At 41.0% G+C, this 18,787-nt stretch overlaps 1 protein-coding gene across 7 annotated transcripts in view; it reads right to left on the bottom strand.

The window, feature by feature from the left end:
* The window catches only part of fam13a (family with sequence similarity 13 member A), a 249,002-nt gene that overhangs the window by 59,938 nt on the left and 170,277 nt on the right, over positions 1 to 18,787 (bottom strand). For all 7 annotated transcript variants that reach the window (XR_011353902.1, XM_069925726.1, XM_069925725.1 and 4 more), the window contains 4 exons: positions 12,564 to 12,605; positions 11,284 to 11,463; positions 6,960 to 7,161; positions 2,393 to 2,496 (listed from right to left, as the gene is read on the bottom strand). Coding sequence is in view for 6 of the 7 variants with exons in the window: in XM_069925726.1 (XP_069781827.1) it covers positions 2,393 to 2,496; positions 6,960 to 7,161; positions 11,284 to 11,463; positions 12,564 to 12,605 (528 nt within the window). In the remaining variant the exon portion in view is untranslated. The remainder of the gene's footprint in view (positions 1 to 2,392; positions 2,497 to 6,959; positions 7,162 to 11,283; positions 11,464 to 12,563; positions 12,606 to 18,787) is intronic.

The raw sequence follows: 18,787 nt of genomic DNA, 5'->3' as shown, positions 1-18,787 counted from the left end.
TGAAGGTTCCTTGGGAGGGTACTATGGATGAGGTGCAAGAATGGAAGACACTATGTTATACTAATCTTGCTGAAGAGAGAGACTGGAAAGTGAGAATGTGCCTGGTTGAAGTGAGTTGATAAATCCATGACCAAGCTTCTGAGGGAAGTAGGAATCACAGGGCAGGCCATCAGAAAGGCAATTAAATACTTCTCCAATTCACTGGCTCTGGCTGAAAAAGAGGGATCCTATCTGGGCAGGAGAAATGGATGTGGGATACATGTGGTGGGCTTGCTTTGGTATATGATGTCTTGTGTTTAAAAGTCCAAAACACTCAATAATACCAGGGAATACAAATGAAGATGTGTCTGATATAGGATAATATTCCCCGGTGGTCATCCTCCATTATTGTAATTGAGGCAACCGACCATACTACCTCCATGAGAGAGGATCAATTTAAGCAATACTGAAACATCAGGGAATGTAGCCTAGTCCTACAAATCAACATATGAAAAATAAACAACAGTAAACATTAAATTGGAAAGAGATAATAAATAAAAAAGATGTATAGATAATAAATATTAAGTAACCAGCGTTTAAGAAAAAATAATGGCCCTATCTGCCTTTCATGGAAAACACCCAGTGAAAACAATTAGCAAAGTATGTCCAATGAATTTATCTCTGCACCAAAGTACGTAAATCAAAAGAACATCTGACTGCATGTGGGATCTTGATGTGCATGCATAGCTGCTACTTTAAAATGAATAACCCGAGCATTCACATTCAAAACTGATTTTTGAGCTGGGAAGGTACAAGCTGTCCTGACAAAGGGTGTGGTACCCCAGTTATTCTTTGCTGCCTCACTTTTAAAGGTATCGGTATAACCTGATTTAGAAGCAATTGCTGCTGCATTGCTTTTTTAAAAAACATTTATCAACCGTATCTGAGCTAACCTCATATCTCACAGAATAAATAATAGAAGCAGATTAATGATAAAAATAAAAGAGCTTGGCAATCTCCCACTGCAAAGTTCTCTCCTCTCCTCCCCGCATACATAAACTCTGAGCTACGTGTTGAACTCACCGCTCCCTCAACACACATCCACAATCCTGATAATGGATTCTTGTGTGACTACGAGGCTTAGTTTGGCTGCTTTAGTTTAGGAAATATATTCCAGACAAGGGTGCAGTTACAGCACCAATTAATCCGAATGATACAGGAGGCTTTAAGCTTTATGATCCTGGTTTGGATTCCCATGAATGAGGTGGCTATAATAAATAACACTTCTATTTATATAGCACCTTTCTCGTCACTTTCAAGGCATCCACCAAAGGGTTTTCACAAACAATAAAAAGTCCTATCTCTTTCAAGTGTAAACACATAAAATCCACATTCTCCTATAAGGAAACAAGAATCCAGAGAAAAATATTGGTCAAGACTTCAGGGAACACTACTCCCCTTTTTGAAGAGAACATGAGGGGATCTTTTATATTGAGATGAGAGAAAAGGGAGCTAGTTTACCTGAAAAATGGTAGCAACCCCTCAGCACCATATGATCCCAAGGCATTCCAGGGTTTTGTGCTCAACTCTCCAAATTGGCTCTTGACAACAAGACCTTCTGGCCCAGAGGCAAAAGGCATCAAAATCATGACAAACATTAAAGAAAAATTCAGTATATTGAACATACGGGACCTAAAATTTACTTTCCCTAGGAAGGGCATAAATGTAAATCCTGAACATCATGACATATGCATCATAACCTTGCTTTTTGGGAGGATTTCTGAGAAAGCAGTGCCCATGTTAATTCTACCTCACACAAGTCTCTGGAACCCATAAAACTATTTTCCTAGAGGTTGGAATCTGGAGACAAGAGGGCACTTTCTTCACGCCTATTCAAGAACCAAGTCAGGAGTTATTTCCCAAGTAGACCACTAAGAAACCTGAAAGGGAACTCCTAAAAGTGGTGGGAATGTGGAACTAACTCCCACAGTTTAGGCAACTAGTACGCGTACATTTAAAGAAAGGCTGGACAAGCTTGAGGAGAAAAGAGGGTGACACAAATAGATTTAGAGGGAAGTCAGGAGGAGGCTAAAGTGGACATTCAGAATAAATTAGAAAGGCTGAATGACCTCTTTCAGGCAGCCAACCAAATCCAATACAAAGAGCAGAAGTCTAACATTCCATCCCTTCGGAAAGGCTGCAAATTTAAGAGTTTTGAAGGCAGGTGGAGAGCTTTTTGTTGTTAACAAATGTGGAACAAAAACAGGAGAATGGAAATGAGGTATAGATTGGTCACAATTTAATTTAATGCTGGATGACATCCTGCTGATCGTTACCTAATTGGGGTTCTGATTAGCACTACAGACATAACAAAAAGTAAAGGCCTCTAAACTCCAGGTGCAGGGAAACCTACCTCTCATGTTCAGTTATGTCCCCCGAGTGAGTTGGGAAACTCGGGCCGCTCCTATGTCCCGGAAAAGAAGGCCAGCTCGAAGAGATGTTGCAGTTTTCCATAGGCTGACAAGTAAGAAAGAATAAAAATAAGTCACTTGCAGCTTAATTCTTGCAGGATTTTGACGAGGAAGACCCAGTGAGGCCTGTGAATATGGGGGAATAAAGATGCCTTCACAAAGTTCTTGAATCTTTGGAATTCGTCACCTCAGTTATTGAGGCAGATCTTTCACAGAAACACAGAGGAAAATAAAATGTTACATCATATACAGGCCTTTCAGCCCAAAATGTTGTGTTGACCTATATAAATCTGCTTAACAAACTAAACCTTCCCTATCTCACACCCATAATGTTCTATTTTTCTTCCATCCATGTGTTGATCCAAGAGTATTTTAAATTTCACTATTATGCCAGCCTCCACCACCATCCTTGGCACCCACTATTGTCTGTGTAAAAAAAACTTACCCCATGATGTCTCCTCTAAACTTTTCTCCCTTCATTTTGTACTGATGTCTTTTGGTGTTTGCTCTCTCACCTTGGAAAAAGGTGCTGACTGTCTACCCTAACTATGGCTCTCATAATCTTGTAGACCTCAAAGTCATCTCTCATGTTTCTTCCCTCCAAAAAGCCCGAGCTCTGTTAACCTTGCAAATTAAAACATATTCTCCAATCCAGGCAATATCCTGATTAAGCTCTGCACTCTCTTCATAACTTCCATATCCTTCCTGTAATGAGGCAACCAGAACTGTGATCTAACCAGAGTTTTATGGAGCTGCAACATTACTCATGACTCATGAACTCATTCCCCCAAATAATGAAGGCCAGCAAACCAGAAGCCTTCTTAACTACTCTATCAATCTATGCAGCAACGTTGAGAGATCTATGGATTTGGACCCCAAGGTCCCTCTGTTCTTCCACATTTAAGGCTCCTGCCATTCACCATGTACTCTAGTTTTAAGTTTGACCTTCCAAAATTCATCACTCCTCATTTTTCTGGATTAAACTCCATCTGCCATTTTCTCCACCCAACTCTGCATCCTGTCAACATCCTGTTTCAGAATTAAAGAAATCAGGATTTTCTGTGTGAAGTAGTTGATGGTATGAATGGCAGAACGGGGTTTACTCCTGCTCCTTTCTCTCACATTCTTCAGAAGGGCTCACCTTTGGTTACATGGTTAAGGGTGACAGAAAGCAACAAGAGCAATAACTCATAATCCTGGATCAATAAAAAGTGTGCAACATCAATACTAATTCCAGTTAAGCGATAGTTTCAAGTGGAGTCCTGTAGACAGGATAGGCTCTTTGCCTGACAGTCTTGAGGGGAGACTGTTGAATTTCCCCTCCCCTCCCCAGGAGCCTGTGTTCTGGGACACTCTTTGCAAAGCAGAAGTGATCATCGCTTCTGCTTAAATCCAACTGCTTAACCTCGATCCTCTCTTCGCACCTGGTGGAGAGATTATAGATGCATAACTGGGGCCAGGGAACCAAGCTGGTTCAACACTAACTAAGACTATAACAACTGTGAAGGGCGTTTGTTGAAAATGTTGGGAGTGTGGGTTCTATGTCTCGCGATTCCTTGTCGCAGAGAAGGAGATTATCAAAGCCAAAATGAATCAATGGTGGGTCTCGGAGCAATTCCATGTTCCATTCGCCCATTAAAAAAAAATGCATCTATGTGTATTATCACAAACTAAAAGTTTTGAAAGAAGGACCTAATCTATAGAATTCAGCAACCCAAATATATTTTGCTTCGTGTTCCTTCTGAGCAACTTTGCTGGTATTCCTATCAATTTACAACAAACTTGGTCAACAACATTGCATCAAGGCATATTATTATTGTCACTGTGAAAACTGGGGTAACTGAACTACACGTTAGAAATAAACCTTCTGATCAACAAGAGACCCATCGATCACCATCTACCTGCCCTGTCACCCAAAGAGCTTCAATTATTGAAACAACAGGAGTTGATTTCTCCTGGGAAGATTTCCTAGTGGCAACTTCCCAAATCTCCCTAACAGTTGGGAGTTTGGGGGAGGGGGTCAATACTCAGAACAGTAGAGCTGACTCTACTGTTGTGTGGATGTCAGGGAGGTGATAACAGTCATCCAGCAAAGGAGGAAAGGTGGACCGTTGCTCGAAAGAGGAAGAGTCAGTATCTGACATTCTTTTAATAGGGGATTGGAAGGAATATCCTTTCTCTTTTCTGTTTCCAGGACCATATAGGGTCTTCCTGCCATTGAGCCCATCATACCCGTGACTTAGGCGATCAACTATCAGCAACTGTCACAAAAACAACTTCAATAACATTTATGATGGGGCATAGATTGGTACCCAATGGCTTAATGTTTGTTGGTGGTGGGGATCAATGTGTTAATGACCTGCAGTGAGTAGGGACTGGGTTAATAACTGGGTTAATAGTAGTCTGTACAATGACTACTCACTTCTGAGAAGACATAGGAAAACAGTACATGTATTAAAGATGAGAAAGTACTTAAGGACCATCAATCCACTCTAATGCCAGATAGAGAGAGCATTAATGTTTCATCAAAAACCTTCAGAAGGATTTCTGAGGCTTTACCTTATGAAAGCACTTCCTTTCTCTGACCTGACCAATCCATTCTAGTGCACTATATATATTTAAAAAAAACTGAATAACTTTGGCTGCAATCTGCTTGCTAGGCTCCCTGCCTAACCCCAAACCCATCCTAACTTAAATGGAAATAAATCTTGGTAAGGCAGTATATCAGTATGTCATATATAGCATTTGGCAGTGTGGTTAGGTAAGGGGTTTGAGTTTTTCTCTTTTAAGATTTTCTTTTTTTTTGCATTATTAGAGTTTTCTTAAACAAAAATGTATGTAGTATTTAGAATATGAATTATGGATATGATTTACAATTTATGTATGTTAGTGTTACATGGAAAGTCTTATTTAGGTTGTGTAACTGTCCATATCATCTTACTGAATTGTACCCTTTTTGTTTGTATAAGTTATTTATTAAAATCAATAAAGCTATTTTAAAATGAAAGGCAGTATGACTTTCCTATTCGATACTAATGCTTACTTCACACCTCAGCGGAGTGATTTTTGTTCCTTTTGAGTTACTGTGGTTTTCTTTGGGTAATCTGGTTTCCTCCCACATCCCAAAGATGTGTTGGTTTAAGGTTTAAAGAATCTCAGTCGTAGAGCTATGCAGCATGGAAATAGATCCCTTGTCCCAACTTATCTATGCCTCTATCTGAACTAGTGGCAATGGCCTGCGCTTGACCCATATCCCTCTAACATTTTTACTATCCAATTATCTGTCCAATTTCCTTTATATTTCATAATTTTCACTCGCATCTTCTGCCTACTCTTGTAGCTCATTCCATATAACCACCAGTGATTGAGTAGAAGGTTACCCCTTGTCCCAATTAAACCTTCCTGCCCCCCCCCCCCCCAACCATGTTAAAAGTTCTCTTCATCCCTCTCTTGCCAGGAAGAAGATTCAGAAGTGAGTTCATGCATCACCAGATTCAAGGACAGTTTCTTTCCAAATGTTGTCAGACTTTGGAATGAACCCCAAAATAGCAAAATTATCTTGACTTTCCTCCATTGCAACTGATAGCTCTCTGTAACTTTGCACTTTTGCACTGTGTCTTTCATGTTCTATGTACGAAGTATCTACTGGTCTGCTCACAAAACACACTACACTGAATTTTCAATACATCTGACAATACACCTGAACTGTGCCTTGAATTTGAGACTAATTTCGGTTGATTGATGACTATAAGTTACTTCCAGTGCAGGGAGGTAAACGGAAAATTTTGGGATGGGGATAAGGTAACTAATGAATGGTGAGAGTGCATTGGTTACAGGAAAATAAGTGGGAGAATGTGATTGATGGGAATGCTCTGGGAGTTGGCATAGACTTAAGGGGCCTCCTTCTATGACATGGTAACAAAACACCAGGCACATATCAGCTCCTCTGAGAAATTCTTTGTGAGGTGTTTGAGGAGATTCGGTATGTCATTGAAAACTCTCAAAAATATCTACAGGTGTATCGTGGAGAGCATTCTGGCTGGTTGCATTACTGCCTGGTATGGAGGCGCCAACTCTCAGGCCAAGGAAAAACTCCAGAGGGTTGTTAACTCAGCCTGCGACATCACAGGCACCAGATTTCACTCCATCGAGGGCATCTATATGAGGCGGCGTCTTAAAAAAAGCAGCCTCTATCCTCAAAGACACCCAACCCCTAGGCCATGCCCTCTTCACTCTACTATCATTGGGGAAAAGGTACAGGAGCCTAAAGATGAGCACTCAATGGCACAAGGACAGCTTCTTCCCCACTGCCATCAATGAACCAAAGACACTGGCTTACTTTTCGTGCACCACTATTTAAATTTTTTTATTTATAGTAATGTTGTAAGATGGCTATAATATAAATGTTTACACTATGAAGCTGCCACAAAACACCGAATTTCAGGACAATAAATTCTGATTCTGAAATGTTGGAATTGTGCTTTCTGAAAAAGATGAGGGGGAACATACCATTGGAGAATCCTGGTTTTTGTTGACCTCAGAGAGTTTGCAACTTGATTTCTGCCTCTTTGGTTTCATGCTCTCCTCAATGTATTCGCCGTTAGTCTCCTTCAGCTTTTTATCACTCGGCTGTGCAGCTTCCATGAGCCCTGATCGGTTCTCCTCTTTGAAGTTGAGCGCAGAAGGGATATTCTCTTTGTTGATGTCATCCCTATGGAGCAGGGCAGGTTTGAACAAACTACAAATGCCATTGCATGAAATCAAACAGTGCAATTGGAATGGGGGGGTGGGGGGGGGGGGGGTTATAGCTACCAAGGCAACTTTTGGCCAGTGCTGCTGCTTTGCAATGTGTGATGTTTCCAGCAAGGCATTCCTCTCTGGGGCAACAGAGAAATGTATTTGCAGGAACATTGAGAAACTGAATTGCTGGAGGAACTCAACAGGTCAGGCAACATTCGTGGGAGAAATGGTCAGTTCACGTTAAAGGTTGATTGACTATTTCTACCCATGGATGCTGCCTGACTCCTGAATGAACACAAAACTAGGCAAATAATGTTGCCTTTCATCTGTACCATCTCCCACTGAGATCCTCCAGCAGCTGAGTTTTTGCACCAAAAAAAAACTAGGGCATATTGCAGTAATAATGACCAGCAGCTAAATCCCCCCTTGCAGGCCTGCTGTCTCACAAGAACATAAGAAATAAGAGCAGGTTGTGGATTCAGATCCACTTACCCACTTGTTCTCCATAATCCTTAGTTTCATGACTATTCAAAAATCTATCATTTAATGAGTCTGTTTTATTGGGCAGAAAATTCCACAGATTCACTACTCTCTGGGAGAAGTCATTCCTGGTCATCTCTGTCTTAAATCTCCTCCCCTGAATCTTGATGCTATATCCTCCAGTTCTGGTCCCACCTGCTAGTGGAAACACATTGCCTGCTTCTATCTAATATATTCTTTTCAGAGCTTTATATGATCCCTCATCCTTCAAAAATCCAATGGTATTTAATCTTTCCTCATAAGTTAATCCCCTCACTTGAGGCACTGTGGAGGTACATTATTGATGTGATGGCACCAAGTTTTTAGCAAACAAAGATAAGGAAACTCATACAGAAATTTCATTTACGAAAAGCAGCAAAGTGTGCAGTGATCAACAAAGTGGGCTAAACTGGGGCAGGTGGAGTTCAATGTGCAGGAGATCATTGGAGATAAAAGTGGAGGAACATTTTTTTTTAAAATGATGAGAGATAAATGTTATGAAGGTGGTAGGGGTTCAGGAGCACATCATCAAACCTGCAGCACAGGTGAAAATAAATAAATCTAAATACTGTATATTTTGGTGTTTAAGTCAAGTCATGAAACTCCAAAAAATCTCTCAAAAAATGGGGGTTGACTAATACGCCGAATATAATTTTGAAACCTTAAATTCAGATCAAAATCCAATCTGGCGTAGAAGTCGACCCTTAATAAACCAAAAAAACCCACAACTGTTATAGATTTTCATTGAGATTTTTATTGAAAACAACACAATTAGCACCCTTCAAAATCGATATCGTTGTCTGAAAACAACAACACATTTAGAACCCTTCAAAATCATTCTCGCTGTCATCATCTGAAGCAAAGATGGCGCAAAGCACGTCCATACTCTCACTGTTTAAACAGTCACCATGTGGGTCCCAGTCTGTATCTGATGAGGTGGTTTCAGCTTCGTCATCAGCATCCCACACTAAATCATCTTCCGTGCCATCAATTACACAAGGGATGCAGTACTTTTTAAAATGATTTTTATCACAGTCTCTAACTTTGCTCCGCGCCTTGAGCACAAAGTTACACAGCATATCAAGTGATGCAGCATGCATTGCCCCGCCTTTTGTAAATGGCTTTTCTGCACTCGACATCCATGTATTCCATTCCTCACACTCATGGTCTTTCAATGGCTTATTCAAGCAGACATTGAGAGGTTACAATATAGACATCAAACCACCCAGGATAATCAGCATGTAACTATAATGTGGGGCTAATCTACCTTTAGTGTTCTCAGTTAAGTGGCTTTGAAACATATCCCAGACCAACAAACTCCGTTCTTTGCGTAAACTGCCTGGCTGCCTGTTTCACACATTGTCTATCCATAGTTTTACACCACTTCATCCATCCATCCTTTTTCATGAAAATGTACAAAAATATCTGCAGGAATTTTTATTTTTGGTTTAATTTTGCATTTGAAGATTACCATGGATCTTAACTATGTCCTATTGGCCATGTACGATAACACCACAGTAAACCTGGTCTTTTTGTGGTCTGTTCTTCTGGTTTGAACAGTTTTAACACCTTCATTCCACTGTTTTATTGCCTATCATGTCAAAATTCACAGAGGTTTCGTCAACGTTTCTGACATTTGCCATTGTTTGCCAGTTCCGCATAATAAACTGGTGAAAATGTACAACTTTATGATCAAGATCTTTTGGTAGTTTCTGTGCAATGTTTGTTTTTTGGCATAATACCAGATTTTTCCTGTTCATGAAATGATTGCACCAGCCGACTGTAGCCTCAAATCATCACTGAAGTCTGGGTGCGACATGACCCACTGTAGTGCAAAGGTTCTTATTTTATTTCAGGTGACTGTAGCAATCTTACCTCTGTTCACGTACCCATTCTGCAACGCGATTTTCCAACTCTGGCCAACGAGTGATTCCTTTTCTCAAAGAACATTGCCTTTTTGGTATTTTTCTTAAAGTCTCTTCTTTTTTCCTCCAATCTCTTACCAACTTCTCATGAACATCAAATTTTCTTGCAGCAGTGCAGTTGTTGGTTTTCTTTCAACTTAAAGCTCACTTCATATTTTCATCGCGTGTTGCATTGTGTCGATGGACCCTCCACGATAACAATCACCTCAAGCCAACACCCAGCAGATCAATCCATGAGATTTATGGGGGTCGACATATATGCCGTTCAACAGCCCAACACAGTCATCGCGAGCTTTGGGGGTCGACTTATACGCCAGTCAATGGGGCACCTCAGGCAGCCAGAACACTGAGGTCCACTTATATGCTGGATATGCCATAAAACCCTTAAAATGAGGCTGAAAAAGGGGGGGCCGTCTTGTATCCAGTCGACTTATATGCCAAAATATACAGTAGTTAATGGGATGTTGGTGTTTAGCTTAAGTGAACCTAGCGAAGTTGTGTAAAAGTACAGCGTCTTAGCAGAAGTGATTTTGGCATAAGAGGTAACTAGAAGGGAGGGAAGAAGAAATAGTGTGGGTTCCCACACCCTACATTTCATAATTAGTTAAAATAAAACTGGGACTCTGGAAAACATCCATCTAAACTTTAGCTTGTCCGTTTAAACTGAAGCTTATCCTAGCTTCAAGGATGCAGGGAACAATAAGCATCAAATCAGCCTAGTTCAATGAATGATCATTTGTTGATTTATGTGGATACCACACATAAACATGTGAATAATACATACAATTAATATAATATGTACATGTATCGTTTTATACGCAATGCTTATTGCATAAATAGTATTTACAATCTGCATTCAGTAGCAATTTATCATTGTTGCAAATGCTTTGACGGACCTTTCTTTAAAATCCCCATTATCTGGCATTCACTCACCGGAAACTCAAACAGCCAGCAAAACCAAGAGAGGAAATAAATAAATAAACAGATTTAAAGAGAAATAAGAATGAATAAAGTTTTCAATAAAAGTTCAAATAAAAGTATAAAATTGTAAAAGTGAAGTTTCTCCGAAGCAAACATAAACCCCGAGGAGGAAACATTCAGCCAGCGAGTGCCCTGGTCGTACCCCGCCCACAGCAGCTGTGTGAATAGAGTTGTGTTTGAATAAAATGGTGGCACCCAGGATGAAGAACTGGCTGACGTCTCTCACTGCTGGGGTGGCTTTTCCAAAGTATCCCTACCTGGTAAAAGCCTTTATCTTTATTAGTATATTATTAGGTATATTAGTAAGGTTTATCGGTAAACTTGGGGGAGGGGATTAAATATGACAGCAGCACGGTTATTGTAGTGGCTAGTGCAACTCTGTTAAAGCATCAGCAATCAGGGTTCAACTTTAAATTTTTGTAAGTTATGGGACTTAGCTGATTAAAGTGAACTTTACAGAATTAAAGACTACAATACTGATTTCTTTTCAAAATACTTTAAATTTTAAATGGTCTTTTGTCTTTCAAATGGTGTATTCTTAATGCAAAGAGTGGGTCTCAGTCAACCAGATAATATGCATATCCAACATCCATGATCCTTGTTGGCGCTGGATGTTGAGGATTTTACTGTATTGGCTTATGTACCAATAAGAATGAAAATGGCCATACGTTTCTCTGCTTTTCCAGGGTTCATCCTGCTCCTTCAGATGCCTCCTCCTCTGCCTAGCACAGCCTGCTGCACTTGATAAGGAAGTCCCTGCTTCACAGTCCTCCAAGCTTGGACCTGAGCTGCCATGAGTGTCAAAAAGGTGCTGTTCCACTGCTGACCGGATGGTCCTCTCTATGAAGCTGTGGAGACAAACACTGGTGCTGAGCTGCAGTCTGAACTTCTAAAAATTGTAATCACAATTTCAATAACCATGCATTCCTTTATCACCCAAAAATATAATTTTAATGCACAAACCTGTACTTTACTGCAAATCAAATGTTTTGAAATGCTATAAATTGATATGCAAATACAATTTCAGGATGCACACTTGAATGCAACAAGTTCATCATCCAAATGCACTTACAACCATGGAAAAAAATGACATGTGTGTTCACATATCAATGAATTCACTTGCATGCATGTTCTATGAGCACAGAACATAAGAGTGTGAACATTCTTGTACACTCAGAACCAAACATGCATATTTACACATGCACGCATGCACTCCCATTAAAACACCAAATGATGAAATATTTACTGGTCATGGGCAACTCTCGTTTGGGTTACTGGACCTCTCTTTCAGCTAAGCTAGTGTAAGCTGCTTTGGTCCAGCTGAGATAAAGTCAGTGGAACTGGTGATGAATCCAAGTTTGACCTTCAGAGAAGGAATCCTGATCTTTCCCTCCCAATGCAGTCTGCCAATTGCTGATCCAGATAGACTGAGCCTAGTTTATTGCATTTGACCCAATTCTGAGTGGTTTCTGTTTTGACTGAGAACAGGGTCAATCCTGAAACCTCCCAGGACACACAGCTCAAAAGGATCAGAGGAATCTTTAGAAAACAGGTCATTTCACACTGAGCTGCCTGCTCATTCAGTTGTAGAATGGCACTGGAATGGGGGAGAGGGAGGGGGAAGACAAGGTTAATTTAGTAGCACGGGTACAGGCTCACATTCCAGGAGGAAGTAATTCAGTCCACTTTGTCAGTGCTAGCACGGAACGGGAGGCAGGAGTAGGCAAATCTGCTCAGGGTTGTGAATGTCAAAGATGGGTGTTTTTAGGTTCCTCGTCAAACGATCCCAGAACTAAGAAATAGACTATTTGGCCAGCTATTTGAAAGAGCTCTCCAATTAATCCACTGCCAAGACTGTTTGCCCATGACATCTGTGCCCACTTCAAGTTCCAATCAGTTGGAAATACCAATTTCATTATTTTAGATAAACAAGGAAGCATCTACTTACTCCCCAGCTGATGAAGCATTGTTGATTGGAGACACATGGGTGCTGAAACAACAAAAGTATGCAGATTAGATAAATGGAGCAGCTGGACGGAGTAAGAGAGAACAAAGATAAATTTCTCACAGTGGTTCCAGTGGTGAGGTCATCATGCTTCAGCTGCCTCTTCAGAATCAGAAGATTTGGGGTTCAATTCTCATTGAAAAGTCTAAAATGGCACTCTAATGCACAACATAGGGCATGCCATTCTGTCAGAGGTGCTGTCTTTTGGATGTGATTACATAGAACTATTTTTAAAAAAAACTAGCATTCTCTGTGTCTTTACCAACAGTTATCCCTTCATTAACAAAGTTTAAACAGGTCATCTGCTTATTATATGATCATGCTGTTTGAGATCTTGTGGTGGACAAACTGGCCACTAGATTTCCAATGGTAGAGCAATGAACAGAATGCAAATGTACATCCTCGATTGAAAGGTGCCTGGAATATGTCAGGGAGTTTTGAAACACATGCCTCACTTTGACCTTGCAAAGCAAAAAAAAACTGCAGGTGATGAAAACCCAAAATTAACATGGAAAATGCAGAAAATTCAGAGAAAAGCACTGATTCAGTTAAATAACCTTATCATCAGTCAAAAGGATTTTAAAGAAACTCTGAGTTTCTTCTTCCATGGGCGCTGCCTGATCGAATGTGTATTCTTAGCATTTTTCAGTTTTTTTTCATTCATTTTTTTTAAGACCAAGATGCTCATATTTTCCCCACATTCAGTGAACTGGCAGCCCTTGTTACATTTCCTGTCACATCATAGCTGGCAAAACACCATCAGGCCAAGAGAGGTGGTACAATCCTCTATAAATCCTCTATAAATTCAAGCTGTCAGATTGTGCATCTGTTTGGTCCATTCCTAGCATATTCACAGAGAAAGGGTTAAATTCATTCAACCACACAGTACAATGTTGATGGCTTCTGCTGAAGCACTTCTTATTATACCCACCTTACTTATTTATTACACAAGCTTAAAGGAAAAGTATCATGGTAATTTCAATGAGATACTGGTGGATGGGAGAATGACAGGATGGGGAAAAGTGTTTGGTTATGGGACACAAAAGGATGCAGAGATTAAGGGCGGAAGGATGGTTTTATATATACAGCAGAATTATAGATCAGTTGGAAAGGACAGAGCATTTCAAGGTAGAATTTAATTCTGACACATACATTTTGGGAAGTCAAATAAGGGTAGAGGATATTGACTATATGGTAGGGTGCTGAGGAATGTTGATGAATAGAGATCCTTTGGGGTTCAACACCATAGTTCCCTGAAAGTGGTGACAGGGTGGTGAAGACAGCATGTTTGCCTTCAAAGGATAAGGCATAGAATATAAGTGTTGGGAGAATGTTTTGTAACATTACAAAATACTGGTGAGGCAGCACATAGGAGTATTGTGTACAGTTCTGGTCGCCACTCAAGAATGAGACTGAGCTGGAGAGAGTGCAGAGGAGAATGACCAGGATGTTGCCTGGATAAAAGAACTTAAATTCTGGGCCAAGATTGGACAGGCTGATCTTAGTTTCCATGGAGAAAAGGAGACCGCGTGGTAACTAGACAGAGGTATAGAACTTTATGAGAGTCATAGTTGAGGTCAATAGTTAAACTCTTTTTCTCATGGTGGGGTATCAAAGAAAGAGAGGGCATAGTTTTAAAGTGGGATGTAGGAGATTCAAAGGGGCTATCAGGGTATTTTTTTCTCCCCCACATACAGGGAGTGGGATATCTGGATCAAGCTGTCAAAAGAGATGGTGGAATCACATACAATTATTTTGTTAATGAAGCATTAGATAGGAGTCCTACATTATGGACCTAATGTAGGCAAATTAAAAGTATTGTAGATGGGCTGAAGGGCCTGTTTTCTCTGCTGTACAACTTTGCTACTGTAACAAAGAGGAGCATACACTGAGTCACTCATTACCAGGGGTGGCCAAATTTACTTAACTTAAGATCCACATATGATAAACTTCAGATGATTGAGAGCCGCAAGACTGAAAAATTATTACATACATGTTTGAACTCTTGCATTCATTTTATTACAACATTTTTTATATAAATCTTAAGAAATACATGTATTTAATAATATTTATTCATGTATATAGTTGTTAAATTGCTAATTTGTATTAGTTTCAATAATCAAAAAGTACACATACTGGATATAGGCATGTAATAGTCGAATTTTGTGGATAGATTTTTAGGGTAAAATTTAGGGGGTGACTATTACACACATGCAACTTTTGACCATGCTAAGCACCTGCTTTGTTCAGGGCATTGGAAGCTCAGATGCTTGGGTGGGCGGCTGGGACCAGGTGATAAGTCTGTATTCAGGGAGCTCATATGGGCAGGAGGCCGGGGCATCGGGTGCTTGGATGGACACATCCAAGGTTGGGGCGCCAGGAGCTCAGATGGGAGGATGGCTTGGCTGTCGGAAGCTTGGACAAGTGGGTGGCCCAGTCCTGGGCAAAATTCTGCAGTCGGGTAACTCGAATGAGAGGGTGGCTGGGGCATCGGGAGCTCCAGAGGGCGGTGGGCCTAGGCGAGAGTCCTCTGTCGGGTGATTGGAGCTCAGATGGGTGGCTGGTCAACCGACGCCTAGGCAAGAGTCCATAGTTGGTGGGGGGGTGGGGGGGGGGGTGGTTAGGATCTCAATTGGCAGGCATCCGGGGCCAAAAATAAGGTGTCACTTTTTACATGGTATCAATTATTACACATTTACACGTTTTACAAATACGTTCAATTGCAAGCCATGCCCACTAAAGCTAACACTTTGACCACTGGCTCGTACAATTCCTGTTTCAGCCAACATATGTTAAAGAGCCACATGTGGCTTGCAAGCTACCCTTTGGCCACCCCGCACTATACGGTTAATGAGTGTACCTTGGAAACAATCCGAACTAGTATTTTATAGTATCAAATAGGGGTGGCCAAACAACGGCTCGTGAGCCACATTTGACTCTTTGACATGTAATGTGCGGCTCGTGGGGAGGGTAGCTGTCGGCAGCGGGGAGGGTAGGTGTCGGCAGCGGGGAGGGTGGTTGTCAGCGGGTCGCCAGCTGACTGTCAACAGCCTGCCTGCTGCTAGGCACCTGAAAATTGCTAGCCTGCCTTGCTGCTTTCAGGTGCCTAGGGGGAGCGCTCGGAAGCGGAGAATATACCTCCCTGAGGTGGGTTGAGTAAGTACACCTCAGGGGCAGGTTCTCCGCTTTCAGGTAGCCTCCCGACAGCTGCATTCGGGTATTATGGCGACCTGAAAGGGGCTGTTAATGATAGTGTTAGTGGGTGTGGCTTGCAATCGCGTGATTGCAACGGCTCTCAAACATCTGAAGTTTATTGTATGCGGCTCTTATGTTAAGCAAGTTTGGCCACCCTGGTATAAAATGCTGCAAACACTCAACAGATCAAGCAGCATCTACAGAAGAGGAAACAGTTAATGCTTCTTGTCTTGTACCTTCATGAGAATTGATCCAGATGCATAATACTAACCATTCCTCTTGCCACAGATGTTCCTTAACTTGTTAGTGTTTCCAGCATTTTCAGCTTTTATTTCAGATTCCCACCAGGTAGTTTTCACATTTTCATTTTCTGGAAAATGCTGCACGTTGGTCTGTGAACTCAGCCCTCGACTTTAGACCTGCATGCTTGCAGCTTGGAGCTGGAATAGTCTCAGGTTCAACTCACTTGAAATGTGCCAGGAGGTTCCAGGAAGACAGAGAGTTTGCAGAAGGCACTTGAAGACTCAAAATGTCTATAGGTTAAGTGTTCTGGCTTCCAAATAAAGCACAGCCTTCTTTAATGAACTCATACTGTGACGCTTGTGAAGAGGACATGTGGTGGATGTATTGGAGAAACCAAGGAATATTATGGATGGGAGCTACTGCAGTGTACAGTTCCAATCTTCAATAAGGGAATAGTTTTCTTTCAATGAGCAGACAACAAGTAGGCATCATGCAGAATAAAACCGCAGCGTGGTTGTTAACAGTTTTGTGCACTCATAAGAGGGCAGAATGAAGGATAAAGGAGATCAAAGGGCTTTGAGGTTGTCGGTACCTCTGCAAATTAATACCAGAATGCATTCTTCAGAAACAATAAGTGATTTACAAAGAAATAATTACTGATTAAGGAGTCTTTTGATCTACAGAATGTCAGTAATGCAGCCTAATCTGTTGCCTTCCAAATGATCCCTTTCTGAACAATCAACTCACAGTTACAGCAATACATTCACCATCAAACATTTCTCTGGAGGCTCCTGTTTCTTTAACACACTTTCTTTCACTAAAGAGTGCTGAATATGTGAAACCCACTGCCATGTGTAAGGGTAGCAATGAATGGTAAAAGGGCATTTGAGGGGAAACAGATGGATGAGGAAACATGAACAGGGTGAGATGAGGACAGGTGCTTGGCTTTTAAGATTCCAGCATCTGCAATTTTCTGTGTGTTTCCTAATCTCATGAGATACCTGCCTTCCCACATCCAACTGGAAAACACACTCCTTTTCATCTGATTGGGTAATTCTTATTTTTCACTCATGTTTTCCCTGCTTGGAATTTCCCCCTAAAACCAATAACATGTCCATAGCAAGTCTTAAGTGGTCCATGATTTTTCTCAGAAGCTTACGTGGCAATGGTTCCTGGAGAGGGCTGCCAAGGGATGTGATGGGGGCTGATGCGATAGTAGCATTTGTGGCTTCTGAGTACTCACTTGAATATGCAGGGATCAGATGATTCGGTCTCACATGCCATTAGCAGAGTTTTAGTTTAATTTGGGCATCGTGTTCAGTGCAGACTTCAAGGGCTGTTCCTGTGCTGTGTCGTGCGCTAAGTTCCAAGTTCAATGGTTAAGTAATATTTTACAATTGGCAAAGACCAAATTTGATTAATGCATCCCTTCTTTATTGTATTTTTAAAAAATCTTGGAACTTTTGGGAAATTCTTGGTAATTGCTAACCTTTGAGCCTTTCAATTAATTAAGAGCTATATGAAAAGGTTCCAAAACATTTTCTTTCACAACAGGATGGGAAATAGATTTGAATGCAGCTAATAGCATTGGTGTCTCAGCTTTCGGCACTAAGTTCATAGAGTCAGAAAGTTATATACCCTGCTAGCCCAGTTGCCTGCCTGACTGAATGGCATTTGCCTACATTTGGCCCATATGCCTCTCAATTTTCCTATGCGTATACCTGTCTAAATGTCTTTTAAACATTGCCATTGCACCCAGTTCCTCTGGCAGCTTGATTCATATACAGTCAAATCCCCATTATCCGGCCCTCAATTAACTGGAAACTCAAATAACCAGTTGAGGAAATAAATAAAGTCCTAATAAAAGCTTATAATTGCAAAAGTAAACGTTCTCTGAAGCAACACAGAACCCCTTTGCTAAAGATGGGAGTATGCATTCAGCCAGCAGAATGCAGCAGTTGTTTGAATAAAGTTTCAATAAAGTTGTATTTGAATAAAATGGCGGCACCCAGGATGAAGAGCTGGATGATGCAGCTCACCACTGGGGTGACTCTCCCAAGGTGTATCTCTATCCCTGCCTGGTAAGAGTACTTTTAATAGTATATTATTAAGTATATTAGTAAAACTTCACCTGTAAACTTTGGGTAAGGGGGGGTTAATTATGACAGTGGCATGGTTAGCATATTGGCTAGTGCAATGCTGTTTTAGTGCTCGCAAATGGAGTTCAAATTTAAAGGAAGGTGCACCAAGGACCTGCCTGGGACACTTGCGTGGAGGTGAGTTGGGTTGTAAGTGTAAGGGGATGAGATTAATTATGATGGTGGCACAGTTAGCATAGTTGCTAGCGCAACACTGTTACAGACCCTGTGACTGTGGCTCGAATTTAAATTTTGTAAGTTACTGTACCTACTACAGTCTGTATGAAAAAGTTGCCATTTAGGTCCCCATTTAAATCTTTTCCATCCCACCTTAAACCTATGCTCCATTGTTTAAGACTCCTCTACCCTGAGAAAATGACTGTGATAATTCACCTTATCTTTTTTTTTATTTAATTTTTTTTATTTTTTGACCAAAATATACAGGCATTTTTATCTTGAATATATACAGTGTCATTTTCTCCCCTTTTTCCCCCCTCCCTTCCCTCCCTCCCTCTCCCCCCTTCCCATTATCTATGCAGCTCATGGTTTTATAAACATCTGCAAGGTCAGCCTTCAACCTCCTCCGCTCCA

Source organism: Narcine bancroftii, chromosome 3, assembly GCF_036971445.1.
Source record: "Narcine bancroftii isolate sNarBan1 chromosome 3, sNarBan1.hap1, whole genome shotgun sequence".
Lineage (NCBI taxonomy): Eukaryota > Metazoa > Chordata > Chondrichthyes > Torpediniformes > Narcinidae > Narcine > Narcine bancroftii.
This window is presented reverse-complemented; position numbering and strand designations above follow the sequence as displayed.